Here is a 23,445-nt window from a genome sequence, read left to right as displayed (position 1 = left end):
CGACATCATGTGTGAATAACTTACATCACCCATCCCATGTATGAATAACTTACAACCACACCTATCCCATATATGAATAACTTACAACCACACCCATCCCATGAATGAAGAACTTACAACCACACCCACCCCATGTATGAATAACTAAAAACCACACCCATCCTATGTATGATTAACTTACAACAACACCCATCTCATGTATGAATAACTTACAACAACACCCATCCCATGTATGAATAACTTACAACAACACCCACCCCATGTATCAACAAATTACAACGTCAACCCCACGTATGAACAAGTATGCCCCAATGCACAATCTATCTACTTGCGGTTCAACGCATCGTCACAGCAGTTTCATTTTTATTTACAAGTCTTCGGCCCATCGTTGAATTCTAAACGCGTAGAAGATGCGCTCCTATCAGTAAAGATCATTTAAGAGAATTGCATTTGCGCTCTTATTTAAAAGAGACCGTTTAAGGGAATATTCTCGTTGAATTCTAATTCCTGCTAAGTGAGGTTTGCTTCAACGCTTCTTAGATGTTTCCTATCAATAAGAGATCAACATTCTCGTAGAATTCTAGCTATGTTTTATGAATAACTCTGACATTCACAAGTTAAGCTCTAGTCAATAAGATTTAAATTTTCAAATTTCTTAGACGTCCTTAAGATTATCTCTTATCAATTTAGTACATGTGCACAGGTTTGATATCGGATTAAATTTATAGTAATTATAACTGTATGACCAGCTGGGTTAGTCTACTCCAACCTGAATACGCGCGGTTGCAATATAAAGATAGCCAATACTACATACATACATCCTTTCTCGTGCTTTCAATAGCTGGGCGTTGTACCGTTAAATGACTCACGCGGAAACGTTGATCAAATATTGGCGTGTTTAAGTCAGTTTTTACCTCTAACTTTTATTGCGAAGAAAATCACTAATATACAGTCAAAATGCCTATGAAATTCGTAAGTATTTATCAAATTTATTGTTAATATAACGAATTTTATCTCAATTTCGTAAAGTTTGATATATGACTTAGTTTAAACAGTATATTTATATCGCATTTTCCATTTAATACCTTTAGGTGTTATTTATTTAACCTAACGATTAATATATGCACTAGTTACAGCTAAATATAACTTTGTTTGCGTGGGAATGGTATATCATTGTTTTACCGTATGAATATGCATGTAATAACAATTATCAGTACCATTTATGTTTTATATTAAAAGAAATCGGTCAGTTTTCTCAAAATGGAATCCGTGACCTTTCTTAACCCAACTTCTTTGAAAACAACACATTTCGTGTTATGTTTACACGTTTCTATAAATATACTGCGTATTTATTGACACTATATTATATACTTATATTAAGATATACTAATACAGAAATAGTACTATTAAGCATTACAATCGATCACGTCCGTGTATCCGAAACGCTAATAATTTGCGCAAAACAGTGTTAAATTTGAGCAACATACGTTTCTGTTTTCTGCGCCTACTTTTTTGTTGTTGATCAATGTTTTCATTTGGTAACCAAGGCAATAGAATTACATTATGTAGGTACATTTGACTGTGGGGAAGGGAATTGATTTGTCCCTATGGAGTTTTAGATTATATCATATCGTATCGTACCATATCGAAGTTTATATCATAGTTCAATATTCGCGAGTTTACAATGTTGAATTGAACACTTACAATACATTCAAATAGAAGGAAATACTTTCAACATAATAGAGGAAATATTTCAATATATTCAACCGTGTGTGCACTTATACTCTCATAGCGATATTGATATATTGAATACAGTAGAAACCGTATTTAGAGACCACTCCCGGCGAAAATCCAAAACGGTCTCTTAAAGGTGCGCCATTTCGGGAGTAAACCATATCTTGGTCCCAGAAACGTGAATTGTTCCGCTAAACTAATCAGTAATAATGTTCACGGTTTTCCCTCGAAATCTAAGCCTTCAAGTCCATAATAATAATTAATAATAATAATTAAAAATAATTAAAATTTATATTATTAAAAATCATAATAATAATTATTATTATCTCTGTTTTGAAAGTTATTTCAACGAGTCGTCATTTTAAGAGCCTTTTTATTTTAAATATCCGTTGATGACGTAATGTGTATATACATTATACTCAATCATCCTGTCCCACTTCGTCTACGCACAGAAGATGTCTTGGCGTCCAGAGACTTTATCAACAAGAAGTTCAACTTTCGGATACCCCAAATTTCAGGCAATAGATAAGCTTGTGAACGAAAAAAATAAAAAGTTATATTTCTTGTTTGAGATCTATTTGAAGGAATTATGCGATTTTCGTACAGATTTTTTACTTCTAAAGATTATTTACATTTTATCCAATGCCCAAATTATCAACCCCCATAAAATGCCTTACTAGTCCCTTTAAAAGAGTATTGCATCAGAGCTTGTTATTGATACATTGAACAAGTTGCCAAATCGAATTATCTGACAAATCTAATAATGATGAAGTTGGCAACTGAACCAATATATAGCCTTTATTACTTTACAGTATTCTGTTCATTATTCATTGTTTATTTTCACTAATAACTGTTATCTCTCGATAAGAACAATTTAACAAATGGTCCATTGATACGTCCATAATTAACCTTTAACATGTTGTAGAAAATTGTGGTTCCCATTTGGCAACGTAAAACTTAGCCAAGAAGAAGGCAAAGAATTGATTTGCCTTAAAGAGACATGTACGTCATTTTTTTTACCAATCATACCTTAGAATATTTTTATCTAAGACAATCAGTAATAGTGTTCACAGCTCACCGTCGAAATTTGAGCCTTCAAATCCATGTGTGTCAAAGATTATACTACCTCTTAAGATGACTAAAATATTCAAATTTTAAACTTGGTCAATGAGTCTAAGTAATTGTTGAAACACGAATAGAAGCATTTTTCAATAATTATAATTATTATATAGTTTAATGGAAATATCATCATATATAGAGATTCTATTCTTTAGTCATGACACCTGTTTGTAAGTCCAACTGATGAGTTTCACGCTATGCAATCTACAAACAACTGATATATTTCAGCCAGGCCCCTACTGCAGTTTGACAAGTAGAACTTGTTCTTGTATCTGCATTTTGAGACATGTTCGGATCATTTTTTTCAAGATTTGTGCCTAAAGGGTATTTATGATGGAAAGTTTCTCAGTAATAAGCAGGTTGCATCGTTTGGTTATATTTGCATATTTTTGACGTTGACGAATATGGTGTCTATTTTTGATGTTAAAACAACTAAATATGATTATAAAATCATTGTTTAAACGTGTTTTCAGTCATCCCTTTCTACGGGCGTAATGTGGTAGATCTCTAGATTTTGGTGTGTAGTTTTAACAAATAAAGCAAAAAAAAAAAATGACCTACGAAAAAGCGGAATGTCCCTTTAATTAAGAGATGCCACGCTGACCGGCACAATCGAAGGGCATCAGGTTTCAAGAGTGCGCTTACTATTCTTGTATTTCTACACCTGCTACAGTATGAATTGGTATTTCTTTATCTTGAAAGATCTTATTATGGGTCTATCCGGTGTAAAAGAGCACACATGGTGCTCGTATGGCCATGTTCTGATAGCCAAAATAATATATTTGTTGTATATAAATAGATTACTCCAGCCACCAATAGTGTAGACTAGTAAACATATGTTTCGCTGAAAGTTTATCTGATATAAATTGCTCTATGTGTTCCTTATCAAACAGTTAATAGGTGAAATACCAGTTTCAAAATAAAAATATGTTTTGCATGGGATGGGTTTTACAAATAAGAGCCCAACATTTCAAAATGAAATGAATGGAGTTTTGCGTCCTTCTTTTCTGCACCACGTGGGCTAATGAAGACGGGCAACGCCATGCAGGGAAATTTTGCCAGGACAGCGGCATTAGCCTGCTCTTTTTCGATTTCCAACTGTCGAGGGATCTTTGACGTGCACAGCCTGTAGCACATGGGGTCCCTAAAATTTCAAGAGCATACGTGTATATGTCTAAAGACAACTTCCGTCCATTTGGGATCGTTTACAGCAGTGATTCCCACCCCTGGAGCACCTGAACCTTTTACACCTTTTTTGGGAACCAGGTGATCATACACCTAGATTTTTTGGAGATTGTGTTTATGTTACAAGATTATTGCAAACTTACGAGGGTTTTCTTAGACTATCGTTATTATTTTAAGGCTGATATTTCTAGATAGTTATCTAGATAATCAAATTCAATTACCTATATAGCAGTTATTAGACTCTAGCATAAAAGCTCCATAATATGCTGGCTCACGATGACAATACCGCATTATTCAGGCGTTTTCAACCTATTTTACATGACAGCAAGACAGAGTGATAACTAAACGCTAATCTTATTGGACTAAAATGTGTCGTAGCCAATTGGCATTAAGTTTACATCTACTGAGTTAAAATTTAACCCGATTAACACTGATTGGTGATATTTGGTCTAATCAGTCGGTACAATCTAAACCTGAGAGTCACGGTTTGTTCGGAATTACTCGTATCTAACTCGCAAAAAATCAACAATTTTGGACAAAAAATTATTGAATTGAAACTCGAAATTTTCATGAAGGTTTGGATTCACATTCGTTAGCATGTATTCAAAAGGCAAGATTCTGAATATGTTTAGATCGTGAGATATTAGGCTAAATGTGGTTTATGGCCTCTCAGCTGTGCGTAATTCGTAATTTGACAGATTGTCACGAAAGTCGCGACAAGCGCACACAGAAATTGTAACGCTTGGGTCTAATTAATCGTAGCCTGAATCATCCAGACTGAAATTTTCTGTGTCAGTGTCCATTCCATCCCGTTGAGTTGAATATAGCTTGACGAAACGGCGAACTTGTTGCCTTTGATTAGGTCCAGAAACCGATGTATTTTTTGTTTAAAAGCACCAGAAAAATGCATTTTGAATTGATATGTTAGTTTGTGACGGCTTTGTGGTACATGGCAGAATCCGTGACAATTTGATTAAAATGAAGGTGTTTTTGTTTCTTGTTTTTTTCTGCAAGACACTACACTTACCATCTTTGAAGCATGTTCTGTGGAATTTTGAGTTTCCATACTTTATGCTAACCGATCGAAAACAATTGTACGATAATACAAGTCAATACACGCATATATAAAGGAAAGAAAATCTGGCATTGAACTGAGCATTTGATTGGTTGAATATTAGATGACCCAGAACAGGAGATACACAACAATCTCTTCAGATTATGACCAAGTGGAGTCATCCATTGCATAAACACAAAACAAATCGGATTTGCGAAGCACATTAGATTTGTGGCTTACATATAACATTGTAGATTCAATAGCACAAAAGGCAGGTAGCAAATTTAAAGATGGGTTCCCTTATTTTCATTTATTAATATGAAAATGCCAATACTTATATGAATAGAAAGCAGAGGTGTTCTTATGACTTGGAAAATACCAGTTAGCTAAATTAGAAGAGAATTACCAGCAGAATTCCAATGAGTACCTTCCGATGAAGGAAGGTCAAAAAGTCTTGTTTGTTTATCCAGACTGTACATACATGGACATTTATGATTGGTTATTATTATCTTAGAACATAATGATATGATTACGAATACGTGATATTTCATAAGAAACACCAATTAATCAAATAGTTTGCTTAATTTGACACTAAAAAATTAAGGATACCCATCTTTAAGTCAATGCAAAATATTGAATAAAATGCAGTTGACATAACTTTATTGATCTAGCATATAAGTAGTTACATATTTGCATATATAACCCAACAACAAACACGTAACAAATCATAGTGTAAACTTTATAGTTATTATGGTTGCTTTCCATTCCAGGGTGGAGGCGATAAATGTGCATCATGCGAGAAAACAGTCTATCCACAAGAAAAACAAGAAGCTGGTGGTAAAAACTTCCACAAGAACTGCTTTAAATGTACCAACTGTAAAATGGCGCTAAAGTAAGTATTTAAACTAAAAGGGACATTTCGCTTTTTTTAGGTCGAAAATTTGTTTTACCCAAATTTGTGAAAACTAAAATCTTTTTAAAAAAAGTGGAATACCCATTTAAGTATATCTTTTTTTATATTATTGGTTGGTAGATGACAAGTTAACGTTCGCTTCCAGCGTATGCTGATATCGCAAACTATGTACATGTAGTTGTTGGTTGTCGTAGTAGTTGGTAGTTGAATTTTTTTTAAATTTGTATAATATGATATACGTTGTATGTAGCACGATAAAGATTTTCCCCATTGCTCACTGTATGGTGTAAGTGCAGTCAATATGTAGCATCATATTTACATATTTGTACATCAGAAATGAAATCGTATGCAGAATAAGTATCCTTCTGGATCTGTTACGGCGAATGAAGACTGACAACGCCATGCAGTGTGCAATTAGAGTTGAATTTGTGTCAGAACAGCATTTTTTTGCTCAATCGGTTGTCATTTCGAAATGTCGAGGAAGCTGTACACCCGAAAACGATGTGTCGAGACGATATTTCATTTTATATGTAAATGGGAGATAACTCGAATCAGCTTGTACAGCCGAAGAAGAGTACCCTCTGATTTTGCAGAAGACAGGCGAGGCTGTAACATTCAAAATATAATGTTAATCTAGCTTTCCAAGAAAGATTACCCAATTGACCAATACATGTGTTTGATGCAGCCCAATTCAGTCAAAACAATACACCTCTTGACTGAGGAAAAATATCTGACTTTTTGCTGTTAAAATGAGTTTCCTTAATTTTTAGTGTCAAATTTGAGACAAACTGGTATTTTTCCAAGTCATTAGAATACCTCTACTTTCTATTCATATAAGTATTAGCATTTTCATTTTCATAAATAAAAATAAGGGAACCCATCTTTAAGGTATTGTTTTTCTCTTTGCAGGTTGAACAACTACGCACAAGCACACGGCATTTTATACTGCAAGAAACATTTTCAAGAGCAAGTCACCGCCAAAAATACACAGTCAGAAGTTGCCTATTAAAGCTCTGAAATAGACAAACAGTGTAGTGAAAGTAGTAAAAGGGGTTATCTTAAACTTTTCTTTATTTACTGCATTCGATCTTAAGCGCACTGGCATGCGACGAATAACTTGTGAAATTGGGTATGCAGATATTCATGTTCGTGGTTTTTCTGTGGGCAACTGCAGTTGTCACTCATGATCTGACACAATTAATCTAACCCGCCGATAAAACATCTATAGTTCAACAAAATGTGATATGCTTACTCAAGCATCAAAATCCAAGCATTGAAAAACAACCAGTTCACTCCTTTGTGATCATTCGGGTCTATCCAATTTCACAAGTTATACGTCACACCCGTGTCGACAAAAAGCGCCAATGTAAACTGCACAGACGATGACAACTAAGTCAGCAAATTACCAAAGAATATGCAGTCCATCATAGTTCCTTTAAGTATGGATCTCCTTCTAGTAGAATATATAGTTAATAAACGAAATTTCTCTCATCATGTATGTACCTTTATTGGATACTAAACGACGCATGACAACAGCAGATCACGTTCAGTACAATAAGAAATAAGAATTTGATTTGTAGGAATTATCAATCTATCAAGGCCTTACTGACGTTATATTCAAATTTTGTTTGATTTAAAAATATTGTAATCTTATTGGTTAATAAAACTGATTTTAAAATTTATTGTATTGATTGACCAATCAGATGACGGAATTCTAAGAGGTTATGCATTCGAACCTAAAACTACAACGAGCTCATACAGATTGTCATTATAGTATAACCAGATGGTGACGTCGCTATCAGAATTTGCACGTCTGATTTGCGCAGCGGTGGCACCAGTGGTGGGGTGGGGGGGGGGGGCCTAGAAAAATGGTTTGTACTCCCACATATTCAATTTTTCAATTCTTGGGGAAAAACCCTTTCAGACTCTCCATGGGTCGCTTACACCTACGGCGTCTCCTCAGAGCTCCTGAAAATTTCAACCTATACAGCAATTCGTCTTACTGGGACCGAATAATGACCACACAGTTGAGGAGATTTGACTTTTCACAATTTCTACTCATCATGAATGATAGTGTACATGTACTTGGAAATTGAATAACAGAAAAAAGGACGAATGTTTTCTATTATTGAATGAATTTCTTTCTCCTAGAGCATTTAAACCAAAAAATTATCTCCTTTTCTGAGTTAAACGCATTATCTTTCTTCACAATGGTACTACAGTGTAGTGAAGAATACTTCTAAAAGCGAATTTCTAGAATTTAAATTGTTTCTATTAAAAGTGACAGATTTCATTACAAATTTACATTCGCTGAAGCACGTACACCACCCAAAAAATTCACATTTTTTTCAGAAGAAACATTCGGCGTCCTGTTCCATTGCAATTCAATAAAAACATACCATGAAAGTTTGGACTGTCGTCGCTCAATATTCATATTATCAAAGGCAGTTTTGATGGATGACATCATGATATCGGTAATCAGATAATGACTAGGTAGTGACGACAGTCTTAAAGGGACAGATTCGCCATTTTCTGTGGTTAATTTTTGGGTTTTGAATATGTAAATAGTCTTCAGAAGTACTAAAAATGATCGAAAATGGCATAATTCGTTCAAAAATACCTCAAATTAAGAATTTTTGTTTCTATCTGTCTTTTTTGTATATGACATAGAGACGAGTCGTCTTTTCAAATTTTAAACGCGGATAATTCTTGACGGTGAGCTGTGAACACTATAGCTGATTGGCTTAGCTAAAAAAAAATCCCGTTTCTGAGACTAACGTACAATTGGTCAAACGGATGGCGAATATTATCGCATATAAGAAATAGTTTTAAACAATAAATATGTCCAGGTCTGTACAGTCTGGATAAACAAAAAAAGACTTTTTGACCTTTCTTGATCGATCACTTATGGAATTCTGCTGGCAATTCTCTTCTAATTTAGCTGATTATGAATTGGTTATGGACATGTGAGACAAACTGGTATTTTTCCAACTCATTATAACACCTCTACTTTCTATTCATATAAGTATTAGCATTTTCATTTTCATAAATAATAATAAGGGAACCTATCTTTAAAGTAGTATTATTACGAAATTCCAAGTGTTTCAATTTATAATTTGTATATCAATTTACAAATTATTCTAGATAGAGCCACCCGTCGACACAAAATTTATGGAACAAAACTCGCGTTGTCGATGTGCTTTTTGTTCCCATTAACATACGTGCTTCTCTCATCGTCTTCTGGTAAACAAACCGAACAATTCTGTCATTTGTGGTGCTTGAGTTATGGACTGTATTTTTTCCTGTTTTCGTTTTGCTAAAATATGGATAATATGTGTAAACGTAAAGTAAAGATATATAACTCAATCCAATACAAACCATCCTAATAACAAAACCTATCACGCACTTTCACATGTCCAGTAGCCTCCTCAAACTGGGGCCACTGTCAGGGAGGAAGGTGCAGGATCCTGTCAGGGCAGTCTAATTAAAATTAGTCTATACGCCCCCAAATGCACCTATTGTTCGCGTCACATTATCCCGTCGCTGCCACGTGATTGGTTAAAACAGAGGTCAAGCAAAGGTGAACAGGATGAAAAGTCATGAAGGGCTGTGTTAGACCTTACTGTAGTGGTTACGTACAAAGCTAATAGTTAATAAAACATTCTAAACGAAACTAATAAAATACGAACGGAAGTTAGGTCTAATTCTAATTAGACCTTTCTCAGGGTTGAGATTCCAACGTCTTGGCGGTTCTATACGACAACCAAAAACTAATTTGGAAAATAATATTGATTGTTTTGTAGAAATGAAGTGAGGTGTGCCATTGGGGAACAAAAATTTCAAATAATCAGATCTATTTTTTATGAGTTATTGTCCTTGCTTTTCGAAATTCTTTCAAATTTAGAAAACTCTTATGAGGTCAAACCTAAGTCGAAATGTATGACTTAAAGCTAAACATTTCTTGTTGGTCATAGTCCCTGACACCAAGACGAAAATATAGTCTCGGACTTTGCATTGAATTTTCTGTTAGGACGCTTTTAAAATTCCTTCAAGGGAGAAAATTAAAGCGGATTTGGATTTACAACCAATCAGATTCATTAGTTATACTAGACTCGGTCAATTTCAAATATTTTAAGCAACCGATCTAAGCCTTCTTTCGTCGAAGCTGTACATAGACAAAGAGGGACTGGATGATGGAGGTTAGCTGGTCACAGTTGCCATTCTATCGAGTCCTATTGAAGCAGAACTGCCAGTGTGGGTGTATTCTATGTTGCCCGGCAACCTGACTGAAGTCAGAAATATTGATACAGAAGTTAGTTGTTTCTCAAGATTTCACACTGAGCGAGTTTCAGACAGTCCTTTAGATCTCACAGCATGATACTCCAAGTTACAATAAACTACAGATTCGGTTTTGATATTTCTTCATCAGTCTGTAATTAATTCATCAAGGCATAGTAATTATCAAATTATTCTTGAAAGATATAACTACGTCTAGAGCCAGAAACAAACGAGAACCGTGGCATTTTGTTTTAAGAATTTCGATGTAAGAAAAATTTTAATATGCGTGGTATTCTGCATCAAAAACTTTTTGAAAATTATTTTATAATTTAAATTATTTTTTTCTGACCCAGAATTTTTTTTTGTCACGGTTCCAAAGAATGAACATCTAGAAGGTAATTACCTACTGAAACAAAATGTAATCGATTAAAGCAGTCTAAATGAAATTAGACAAAACTTTCGTTCCGTTATTTTATCAGATTTTATTTTTAATACAGCCACTTCAGTTAGGGTGCTAAGACGTCCTTTTTGAACATTCGTCAGTTTAATGACACCGTCAGCCAATCGAATTTCTGCCCTCTCGATCGTTGGGATTTTGTGACGCGAACAAAATGTGTATATTTAGAAGCACAAGACACTGAGTGCACCTTTTGTTCTTGTCACAAAATAAAAGCTATTTAAAAAACGGAACGAGAGTTTGGTCTAATGTCGATTGAAATGTTCTATGGCGCGAAGGGATAACTGTATATTATGGACATGCAGTGGCAGTGCCAAAAGGCGTGGGGGGCGGGGAGGGGGCAGAGGGGTCAGCCCCCCTCATAGCCCCGAACGCAAGTTTTTCGGGCATGACTCTCATAACTAGGTTAGGAATTCAGATATTTTGCCCCCTCGGACGTAAACCTGGCTCTATCACTTTGGACATGTTTCTGAAAATCATGGTGATTATAAAGCAAGAGTCATTCTCTGGAAGTGTATTGATTCCTTGTGAAAACTGGTAAAAGTGTTTTGATAAAACTATGAAGATATTTGAGCACTTGAACATTTGTTCAGGTTGTTTTCTTATTAATGAAGACAGACAAGGCCATACAGTGTGCAATGAAAGAGATGTTGATGTAGAGAGATTGATTTTGTTCTTGTAATTATTCCACATCAGCTCCGACTCTATCACGTTAAAGATCTCTCGACAGTTGGAAATTGAAAAAGTGCAGGATAATGCCGCTGTCCTGGCAAAATTTCCCTCATTGTACCCTGCATAGCGTTGCCTGTCTTCATTTGCTCACATGGTGCAGAAAAGTAGGACGTTAAACTCCATGCATTTCCTTTCATTTTCCGACTTGTATCACTGACAAGGACGAACCAGGTTGAAAAATCTGAAGGTATCGAACAACGGATGCCTGCGTTCGTTATTTCAGAAGCGACAAGTTACGGATTACAAGTCTATAATAGATACAACAAATTATTGAAAAAGACGATAAAATTTTATTATGCATGATTTTATAATAATTGTTTCATTCGTTAGCACCCCGATTCCTCCAAACTGGCACTGTTTCCAGTCGTACACATTGAGCTGCAACTCAGTAATCCATTACGCTGATAGTTCATTGCCGATTTACTTTTATTCAAGGTGTTATATTGGCATTTCAGAAGCTTTAGGAATGTCATTTTAAATATACGATTAAATATGGTATAAATGATCGGATTAAGCGTGCTGGACACGTAGCCGAGCCACACGAATACGGTAACCATGGTCGTATCCAACTGGCAAGATTTGCACAAAACCGTCATGATATTGGCAATGAAAAACGGGGCCCAGCATGTGATGAAAATAAGAAAGACCACGCCAAGAACTTTGGTTGCTTTCTGTTCAGTTTTGACAGAGTTGACCTTTTTGACCGAGTCTTTCTTCTGCAAGAGAACATTTGCTGCTTTGATAGCACCTTGATGCTTTTTCACTAGGTCTTTCAGAGTTCTATTACTGCGGGTTGAAAATTGGTCGGAAGTTTCGAGATCGTCCGATTCGTTTATATCAGACTCCCGAGATGTTCGGTAACTTGGTCCACCGGAAGTACTCCGCTTCAGGTAATTATTTGAGACATTTGAGCCAGTTTTTAAAAGCGACGATATATTATGATATTTCACTTTGTCGCGTTCTAAATTTCCATTTTTGTGATTATTATTTTTATTTTTGCCATGTCCCGTACTTGTCGATCGTCTCATCATGGGCGCACCGTCTTTCGCGTTACAAAGCTTGGCTTGTTGATTCAACATCTTTACGGTCAGCCCATACATGACTAGCATGATACACAACGGGATGAAGAACGCAAATATGGATCCATAAATGATGAAATGGGAGTTAGTCAATGCACATATATCCCCCATTAACACATTCTGGGGCTCTAACAGGCCCAGCACTGTTATTGGGCTCGTTATGGCGATTGATATGGTCCATACTAGCACTATTTTCATCGAGACGACCGATTTCGTCTTATTTTTAGTCCACAACGGATACCGTATTCCAATGTATCGTTCCAAAGAAATGGTACACAGATGTAAAATTGATGCAGTACACATCAGTACATCAGCTGTTACAAAAATATCGCAGAGAACCAAACCAAACAACCATTTACCTGTAAAACAAAATAAAGAGTTCACATTAAACATTAACCCAAGACATAAACAATAATTTAGAAAGATGATTCGATCTTGGATGTACTGGCCGACAGCCAAATAATCTTTTAATGCCGCTTAAATCAAAATACTTGAAAAGTCGATAGATAATATACAAAAATGTTTATTTAGTTTTCAAGATACAAGAACAACATATAAACACAGCTTTATGGAACAAAAATCACCGATTAAAGTTTTAGGCAGCGTTTCCATGTGTTTTCCATCGTCCTCAGGCATGTATTGATAAAAAGTAATAGAATTGGGTATTTATTGTAAAGAAACCACGGTTAAAATTTGATTATGAGACTTTTTTCTCCACGTCCATGGTTGAATTGGAAGAAATTCTAACTGAATCTGATATGACTGTTCGAAACAGCAGTCAAATCAAAATTGACTTTCTTTCCGTTTTTTTATTAACTTTTATTCATAATTTAGCCACTTCAGTTAAGGTCTAAAGATGGGTCTCTTGAACAATTGTCAGTTAGATGATACCATCAGCCAATCAAATTTCTGCCCGATCAGATTTTATGACGCGATCAAATGGCGCAGTCTGTATCTAATGCTTCTCGAAATACACCAGATTTTTTTTATGTTTTTTGATTGGTTAGCATACGGTGACAAAACCTTTGACGGTATTCGATTTTTATTTGACTGAACAACACTTAAAGAAGAATTTCGCCAGATCACCGAAGCAGTAGTGTTTCTAGGATAAATAAGTTGGGAGACCGAGCAGTGATTTTCCAAGGGGTCACAGGCAATTCTTTTACTCTGTAAAATGATAAAAGAAATGAAAGGTGGAGGATGGACAAAGACAGGCCAGCCACTTTTCTAAGAGGGGGGTGGGGGGAGGTGGAGCATGCCCTCTCCGAAGAAACGCCACAGTGTGGAATGTAGTTTAGTAACTCACAAGAAAATAAAAACGAAAGTAGATCAATATTTTAACAAGTTTAAAAAATCTGGACAATCTCATGGTTATGCTGATCAATAATATCATACTTTATATTCAACCTTGGCCTCCGGACATTAAACAAAGTCATAAACGCTTACATTAATATGAATTGCACATTGTCATCATACAAGACTGGCGGTTCGTCCATATTTGCTCGTTAATACGAAACTTAATGGAATTGTTTATTTGCTCTCGAGAACTGTAATAATGATGAGTTATTGCCCTTGTCGTTCAATGGTTCTACTTTTTTCTTTTAATGATGAAATACTTTACGGAAACAGAAAACGTTTATGTGAGATTATGCGTTTGACCTTCAAAAGTTCTACTTTTTCCTTCAAAAACAGAGAAAAAGACTATCTAAACCCGAGTTATTGCTAAATTGTTGTTCTTAACTCCTACTTTTGTCTCTCGAGAAACACTTTAGATGACGCAATACTTGACGAAAACCGAAAAAAATCTAACGTGAGTTATTGCCCTTGTTCTTCAATGGCTCTACTTTTTTTTCTCGAAAAATACTCGACAGAAACAGAAAGACTATCCAAATTTGAGTTATTGCCCATGTTTTCTTAACTCCTTAGCATTTTTTCTCCAGAGCACTTTTAATAACGTAAAATCTCAACGCGAGTTATTGCCCTTGTTCTTAGAAACTCACTCTTGCTCGTAAACACGCTACATGAAGCAATTTTTGACGGAAACAGACCAAAATATATGTTAGTGAGTTATTGCCCTTGTTCTTAGAAACTCGTTGTACTCATTCTAACGAGTAAAAAATCTAATTGACGGAAACAAACCAAAACATATATAACTCATTCTAATTATCCTTCAAGGAGGGCTTAAAATACAGTCTAATAGAGCGTTGGAGAGTCGGGTGACCTTGAATAAGATATCTTTTCTTATTATTTCCCAAAAAAATCAATGTCAAGAGGTTCGATAAAACGAACAACTGGTAGAAATGATCCTCGCTAACCTAATGGTCGTTCCATTCTACTCATTCTTATTCGTAAAGACTCTGCACGTTACATTTTTGAGAATCTCTGTCAAAAAAATTGTAATATCCATTAAGGATCACAATTAGAAATTGACATGAAAAATATTTAACGTGTGTTATTGATCATGGTATTCTCCACGCATTCTATATTTCACTTGTAAAAAATCTAAATAACACAATATAGTCCTAGATTTAAAAGATGGGTTTTCTTTTTTTAGTGTCGAATTAAGCAAACTATTTTATTACTTGGTGTTTCTAATGAATTATCATATATTCTTAATCATATCATTATGTTCTTATTGCATGTAATTAAGAGTTTTAACCAACCATAAAAAGAAGACTTTTTGACCTTTTTTGATCCGTCACTCATTGGAATTCTGCTGGTAATTCTCTTCTAATATAGCTAATTATGAATTAATTATGGATTGTTTTTCCATAAGTCATTAGAACACCTCTACTAAGTATTAGCATTTTAATGAAAATAAGGGAACCCATCTTTAAAGATATTTGTTAAATTTATATGTCATCCTCAAAGGGCGAAAAATTTTAATGGAGGTGTCTTCATAATGTTTAATTTATCCCAAAGAATCAACAGCAATGTCAATTTGAAAAAAGTAGAAAATACTAATGTAAAATTTGCCTCATAATGTGAAAGTTTTCTCCAAGCCCCCAAAAACCAACTGAATTTCAAATTTAAAACACGAGAATACAAAGTTAAGGTGCACTCATAATGAAAAATTTATCTCCGATCCCCGAAGAATCAACAGCAATCGCAATTTGTAAAAAATCGAAAAATTCTAACTGAAGGTGGCCTTATTATGCTAGATTTATCTCCAACCCAATGCAATTTGTAAAAAGCGAAATATTCTAACTGAAAGTGGTCTCATAATGCTCACAAATCAAAATGGTGATCTTTGGCATTAAACCTACTTCATCAACCTGCTAATGTGTTTGTTTAATGCTCGATCAACGGTTAGGACTTGGATATTGATCTTCATTCAGTTATGATTTTCGGGTCAAAGGCTCGGCAGTTTCCATGTGAGACAACTGTTAATGGCACAACATTGCCAGTGGTTAATCGTAATAATGGTATTTATTTTCGGGGCAAAAGATGAGGATATGGGCGGACTGAGAGTTTGGACCACAGGAGACTGTCCGGGGGTCCATAGGGGTTTGGGGCCAGGCGACTCTGAGACCCTGGGGAACCCATTGGTTTGGATGGCCACAGCTGCGCAGTATGCCCCTTGGTTAGGAAACGTTCGATTATTCAATCTGATCCGAGGTACGACAACACCTCACTGGAAACTGTGTGTGGTGAGGGAAATTGTTTCAGGCATAGGTTTGGCATACACACTATGCATATGGCCTGTGTCAGGTTAGGCATACACAAAGTGTAGAGTCGGAAATGGTTTCGAGCGGGACATAAATATTCTAATATAGCTAAATTTTTTTGGTGGGCGGGAGGGGGGGGGGGGTGTTCTCAGCTGCAGTTCTGAGTCTTAAAAAATGGAATCACACTGAAGTTGTATGAAAATTGTAATCAAAAATTGTTCTTTCCTATGTAATTTCAAAATGTGTCAAAGTAACAATAGACATTTTCGTCTCAACTCAGTTACGTAGTCTAAATGTAAATGGAAAAGACTTATTAAGGAGAGAAATCGTTTAAGGAAAATAAATGTTCGACTCTTCAAGCGTTCCAGTATTATTTTCTGATAAATTGACGCGTGTCGATCAAATGACTTCTAGCAAGTGTTAGATGTTAGGTTAGGGAATGGATTTAAAGGAAAATAGTCTGGAATTTCCGATACGATGAAATACAAAACTGCACTTGCTCTGACCTTTGGCTCCTAATTGTTTTTGAATATGAATCATTTTCTGGTCCCGATTTGATTTCCTTCTAAGGCTAGTTAAAAAAAACTCTTAGTACTCCGACACTCTGTGTATTACCCGCACTACATTTTCGTTAACTATTACATGTTAGCTTTAAGATCTGGAGTCAAATGGCCGACTGTAGCACAGTCGGGTAAAGTGTTTGAATGGCGTCATTTGCTTGGTTACGAGCGCATCAAATTTCTTTTGATTATTATATGACGATATTGGAGCCAAACTTGTTCTAGATGATTTTCGCAATGTTCTCAAGCCGATGGTAAATGTTAGACGACCAACGAATTTTTTTATTAGCGGTCTTATGATTGTGGCAGCACAACTTTAAGAGTCGGTAGACCAATATCGGGGTTTATGTAAAGAAATATGTCCAAGACTTTGTGAACTTTCACCGCGAGTGACTGTCTAATTAGATATATCAACAGTAAACGACATTTTGATAGGATTTACTACGATTAGCAAGATGACTTCATGAATATTTATTAGTTGTAATTATCGAGCGAAATTCTCTTATTGGGGTCTCTTTTTTGCCTTTGGTCTAATGTCCAAGATTGAATTGTTCTTGTGGTCAGTTGTCTGAAGAGTACATAGCGTGAAACTCTGAGTAACAACAACATGTTTTTGTAGGCTCTGTTTTAATATTAATATATTTTATATAAAATGAAATGAAATTAATGGAGTTTTACGTCCTACTTTTCTGCTGCATGTGGGCTATTACGGGCAATGCCATGCAGAGTGCAATGAGGGAAATTTTGCCAGGACAGCGGCATTAGCCAACTCTTTTTCGCTTTGCAACTGTCGAGGGATCTTTAACGTGCACAGCATGTAGCATACGGGGCCTCGGTTTATTGTCCCATCCGAACGACAAGATAATATAAGTTATATATCAATATAAGTTTTTGTTTTGATGAAATGTAAATGGCGTTTTTCTTATATTCCAATATTCCACTCAGGTGTGGGATAGTGAATACGAGCTATTCACGCCATACTGTGTGCAATGAGTGAAATTTCGCCAGGAAAGAGACATATCCAACTCTTTCTAAAAACATTAATTACAACCTCCAGCATATCGGCCTTTCAGTTAGTTATCAAAACGACTTGGGCATTAGATATGAAAATTCTACGTATACTTCTGTCCGTATTGCCCTCTCCTACGATCAGCCAAACTTTTACTGCAAAATTAACTTCCATATAGATACTGAATCCTTCATTGCACACTGCATGGCGTTGACCGACTACATTAGCCCATTATCGGTTAAGATAAAGAAATTTCCACATCATCTAATTTTATCTGGATACAGAATGCTATGTGGTGTGTGATAAATATCACGAACTAGTTAACTGTATGTGAACTTTGTATGTGAAAGGGCTGACGAGTTGACAAATCCAGTCGCAGAGTGGCATCAAGTGTTAAGATTAAACCGAGCATAGAACCCCCGACGTAACCAAGCAAATAACGACATGCAAACACTATATCCGACTGTGTTACAGCTCGCCATTTGACTCCAGATCTTAAAGGAACAGTTGCGCCATTTTTGGAGTTAGTTTGAGTTTTAGATATATACAAATAGTCTTCGGAAGTACTAGAATTTTACAAAAATTGCATTATCCCTTCAAAAATATCTCAAACTAGGAATTTCTTTTCCTATTTCTATAGATGTATTTTCTATATGGCATTGTCTCGGTGAGATGTGAACACTATTACTGATTGGCTTAGCTAAAAAATTCCCGTTTCTTAGACTAAAGTATGATTGGTCATAAAAATGGCACATCTGTCCCTTATTGGTGGTCGACTTTTAATATATATGAAGTTCAATAGATTCTGAATTTCAAAGTAATATTAATGTTTTTTCTTTCTTCATCTGTAGGTGTAAGAAATTTATTTTAATCTTATTTACAGTTCTCAACTCGCATTTAAAGTTCAAGCTATAATAAATCTTTAAGGATTGAATTTGTTTATTAGCTCCGATTATTTGCAGTCAGGAATGTTTATGTTCGCACTTTATTGAAAAGCAAACAGAGATAACGTTAGATCTATGTCAGACAGATTCCAATGTAAAAATAATGGATATCACAAATGTTCGAAATTTTTATCGATAGCTACGGTAATTTGGTATGATTAGACTCCCTTTTCAATTTAAAATTAAAGCTCTGCATAAGTTCAAAAATAAAATTTGACAATAACTTCGTTCCGTTTTTTTTATTAGTTTTTATTTTTTTAACTCAACCACTGTATAAAAAATGGAAATCACAAATGTTCGAAATTTTTATCGATAGCCACGGTAATTTGGTATGATTAGACTCCCTTTTCAATTTAAAATTACAGCTCTGAATAAGTTCAAAAATAAAATTTGACAATAACTTCGTTCCGTTTTTTTTTATTAGCTTTTATTTTTTTTTAACTCAACCACTGTATAAATAATGGAAATCACAAATGTTCGAATGTTTTATCGATAGCCACGGTAATTTGGTATGATTAGACTCCCTTTTTTTAAGTCTAAAAATAAAATTTGACAATAACTTCGTTCCGTATTCTTATTAGCTTTTTTTTACTCAACCACTAGCAGATTCCAATGTACAAACAATGGATATTAGAAATGTTCGAAATTTTTATCGATAGCTACGGTAATTTGGTATGATTAGACTCCCTTTTCAATATAAAATTACAGCTCTAAATAAGTCTAAAAACAAAATTTAACAATAATTTCGTTCCGTATTTTTTTTCTAATATAAAATAATTGTGAATTGAAATTTGGTTTTTGTATTGATTTCAATACTTGTTTTATTAACTAAAATTGCTTAAAGACTTAAAAAAAAACACACACAAAAAAACGATACAGGTATTTTAAATTTTCATCATAACAGTTTGAACGTTATTATTTAAAATTATATCACAAATTCAAATTTCAAATTAATTACTCAAATTATTTTAACATTATATATCTATTAGTCTATACAGATATTTTAAAGGGACAGGTATGCCATTTTTTTGACCAATCATACTTTAGTCTCAGAAACTTGAATTTATTAGCTGAGTTAATCAGTAATAGTGTTCACAGCTCACCGATGAAATTTGCGTCCAGAATTATGTGCGTTTGAATGTTAAAATGACGACTCGTGATATATAGAAAATACATATATAGAAATAGTCAGTAAAATTCCTAGTTTGAAGTATTTTTAAAGGAATTTTGTGATTTTCGTACATGTCGCATCTGTCCCTTTAAAGTAAGTACTGGCAAAATTATTACTAGTATACAGACATTAGTGTCCTTGACACGTTTCTGCCTAAGTTGTTTAAATTATTTCTTGTTTACCTGTTTATAAACAAGTTAGGGCTTTGATGCATGTTTCCCTATTACTATCTGTCATCAGGGCGGGACTCACTTAAGGCGTGCGTGCATATTCAAAATAAGTAAAGTTGTTACTATATAAAGTTATTATTAATAGATAGCCATTTTTATACTTATATAATATAACATGATCATTTTATTTATCAAGATCATAGCTGTGCATATCATTCAACATATATAATAACCATTTTATTTTCTTCGAAATCGAGTTATTACCCTTCCCTTAAAACATATCACAAGATATCAAAACTGTGAAAAAAGCCTAAAAGAGCAATTTTTGCTGCAAAGTGTTGTTTGACAATATGACGTCATAATGATGACGCAGTAATTTAAGCATGACATGCAATGAACAATATATGTTTATATCTCCAAACTTTGTTTTAAACTATAAGAAACCTGAGTATTCAAAAAATGGTAAAAATATCAAAAACAGCTATACAACGAGAGTAATGACGTCATGAGGCCATCAATAACGTCTAAAATGGAAGCCGTTTCAAGAAAAGACATTTGTTTGCAAGTATGCACAATGACATTAAAATATGTCAGGATAAATATATTTCATCTGCTTTTGAATACTTGTGCGTCAATTTCCAACTATTAATTTTGCCACTGTAAATTAAATTATACACTAACATTGAAGGGACAGTTGCGCCATTTTTGACCAATCATACTTTAGTACTTTAGCGAAATTATAGCCTTCAAATCCATATGTGTCCAGAATTATCGGTTTTTGAAAGTTAAAAAGACGAGTCGTCTTTTTTAGAGACACTGTCATAATATAGAAAAAAACATCTATAGAAATAGGAAAACAGATTCCTAGTCTGATATATTTTGGAAGGAATTATGCGATTTTCGTACATTTCTGGTACTTCTGAAGCCCCCTTCAAAATTTGGCATTTATTAAAAACAACATGATTTTTATATGTTTTAGCCACCATATGTTTCAGAATGCATCAAATCAATTCGACTTTTCGAAAATTTGCTTGGGAAAATCCTCGTTCCATGAGAGTTTTGCGACTATGACGCATCCGCGAGTTACTGCATTTTGAATAGAATCCCCTCTCCCCCACCCCCGAAATTAAATCTGTCTACCACTAATTTGTACCCCCAGGCTCGCGCCAGCAGTGTTTTTCCCTTACTTTGTGTACAGAGCATGATGTAAAGGTGTAACATAGCTTTCCATAGGATATCCTGCTCCTCGGATCTTAACCTTTGACCTCACCATATGTCATATGCCATGTGTGTTTAATTTTAGTACATCACTTCACCAATTCACCATGATAAAATTTGAATCTTTATCTATTGATGATTGACGATATGATGCTATCTCAGGTTAAAATATTGCTGGTATGAACAATTACCTGCAGGTGGTAACAATTGAATATATCTTATGAATTCAAGGTCGGTTATATCAAATCAAAGTTAAAGAGGCAGTTTAATATCATTATTACATTTTGAAATGTCTATATACAATAGTCTAAAGCGTAGTTAAAGTGACAGATATGACAGTTGTTTTTTTTTTTTTTGGGGGGGGGGGGATGATTTTAGTCTTGAATATATGAAAATAGTTTTCAGAAGTACTAGACATGTACGAAAATTGCATAATTCCTTTAAAATGACATCAAACTAGGAATTTCTAATTATGTCTTTTCTATATATCACAGAGTAGGCCTATCTTAAATTGACGAGTCATCATTTTAACTTTCAAACGCAGATAATTCTAGGCCCACATGAATTTGAAGGCTCAAATTTCGACGGTGAGCTTTGGATACTATAACAGATTGGCTTAGCTAAAGAATTCCCGTTTCTGAGACTAAAATGTGATTGGTCAAAAGAAATGGCGCACCTGTCCCTTCAAAACAGAATGGTATGGTAAATATATTATAATTTGACAATTGGATTTTTTTCAAAGCTATAACCAAATTAAGTTCATAAGGATTACTCTCTTCATTGACTTTAAAGGAAAAACTAATAACGTTATAGAATATGATAATTCTGTCTACTAAAATAGAAACATATTTTTCACATAATTATGTTGTTAAAGGGACAGATGGGCCATTTATGACTGATCGTACCTAAGCCACAGAAACTGGATTTGTTTTTAGCTCAGCTCATCAGTAATAGTGTTCACAGCCCACCGTCGAAATTTGTGTGTCTAGAATAAACCGCGTTTAAAAGTTGAAAAGACGACTCGTCATTTTAAGATACTCTGTGATATATAGAAAATAATAACTATATACAAAGAAATATATAGAAATAGTGAGTAAAATTAGGCTATTTACATATATTCAAGACCCAAATCAACCCCTGAAAATGGCTACCCTATCCTTTTAATGGTCATTCTATATCAATTTACTAAAATAAAAATCAAATAAATCAACATCTTCACAAAAATTTCTAGATAACCTTGGAAGGTTAATTTTTCAAGGACAAATGAAAATGAGTATTGTATTGCCTCCACCCCACCGTGGCAAGAAAAATTGCTCAGTCGTGCACGGAAGATTTGAACCCAAGGAGGGCAAGCTCGATAAAAATCTTGCCGACTTAAAATGTAACGGAATATTTCCTGCGTCTCATTCAAATCCTTGATAAGTTATTACGTTACCCTTGTAAAATGTCTTCCTTATGGGACTTTCATATCATACATCCTAAATAATTCTTTGAAAATAGTTTAACATTAACATACAATGGGGCTGGGGTATTTTGCACCTTGATTCGAATCCCCTCAAAGAATCCCCTCTGATTCTATGTCCCATGCGTTAAAGAATCTGTGTTGTCGATTTTCTTTATACTAATAAGTAATAAACATATATAGCAATATCATGGGGATTTGCTTCTTAATTCTTTTTCTTGATTAGACTAATGAAGACGGACGATGAAGTGGTCAATGAGAGACATTTTCCAAGAGAGCGATAGTGGTTTACCCTTTGCCGATTTCCAATTGTCTAGAGATATAACGTCGAAGGTCCACGGCCACGGACAATAAATGGAGAACGGAAATACTGGACTTACCCGTGAATGCATTGATAATGCTAAATGGCATTACAACCAAGGAAACGAGGAAGTCAGCAACTGCCAAAGATAACAGAAAATAATTTGTCACATTTTGAAGACGTTTCTCTAGGGATATTGCCATAATCACCAGCAAATTACCGCCTAAACCAAATATCACAATCGGGCACATGAGTAATATAATCCAATTATACGACTCTTCAATTATAAAGTCGGAATTATTACCGACTGANACATTTTCAATATCCTTCGTCCAGTTGAATTTAAACAAGATAGAATGTCCAAAGTTAAAATCCGATGCTCCCCCACTTG

The 23,445-nt window shown here is 34.7% G+C and overlaps 2 protein-coding genes across 2 annotated transcripts; one reads left to right on the top strand and one right to left on the bottom strand.

Moving 5' to 3' along the window:
• Positions 1–831: 831 nt before the first annotated feature.
• On the top strand, positions 832–7,687 carry LOTGIDRAFT_221100 (hypothetical protein). The gene is made up of 3 exons (XM_009065163.1): positions 832–972; positions 5,863–5,984; positions 6,915–7,687. Exons 1-3 carry the CDS (start codon positions 958–960, stop codon positions 7,012–7,014), a joined length of 237 nt encoding a protein of 78 aa, XP_009063411.1. The 5' UTR covers positions 832–957; the 3' UTR covers positions 7,015–7,687.
• Positions 7,688–11,912: 4,225 nt separating this feature from the next.
• Positions 11,913–23,323, bottom strand: LOTGIDRAFT_82265 (hypothetical protein; the record flags this gene model as incomplete). The annotated part of the gene is made up of 3 exons (XM_009065122.1): positions 11,913–12,185; positions 12,423–12,910; positions 23,125–23,323. Coding segments are annotated over 3 exons (960 nt in total), but the record flags the coding sequence as incomplete, so codon positions are not given.
• Between the last annotated feature and the right edge of the window lie 122 nt (positions 23,324–23,445).

This window comes from Lottia gigantea (genome assembly GCF_000327385.1).
Source record: "Lottia gigantea unplaced genomic scaffold LOTGIsca_68, whole genome shotgun sequence".
Lineage (NCBI taxonomy): Eukaryota > Metazoa > Mollusca > Gastropoda > Lottiidae > Lottia > Lottia gigantea.
The sequence above is the reverse complement of the archived record's forward strand: the minus strand, read 5'-3'. Positions and strand labels throughout refer to the sequence as shown.

Excerpts from the sequence above, each read along its gene's own strand:
- LOTGIDRAFT_221100 (XM_009065163.1), top strand. Across the intron at positions 5,985-6,914 it reads AACTGTAAAATGGCGCTAAA|GTTGAACAACTACGCACAAG; the intron begins GTAAGTATTTAA and ends TTCTCTTTGCAG.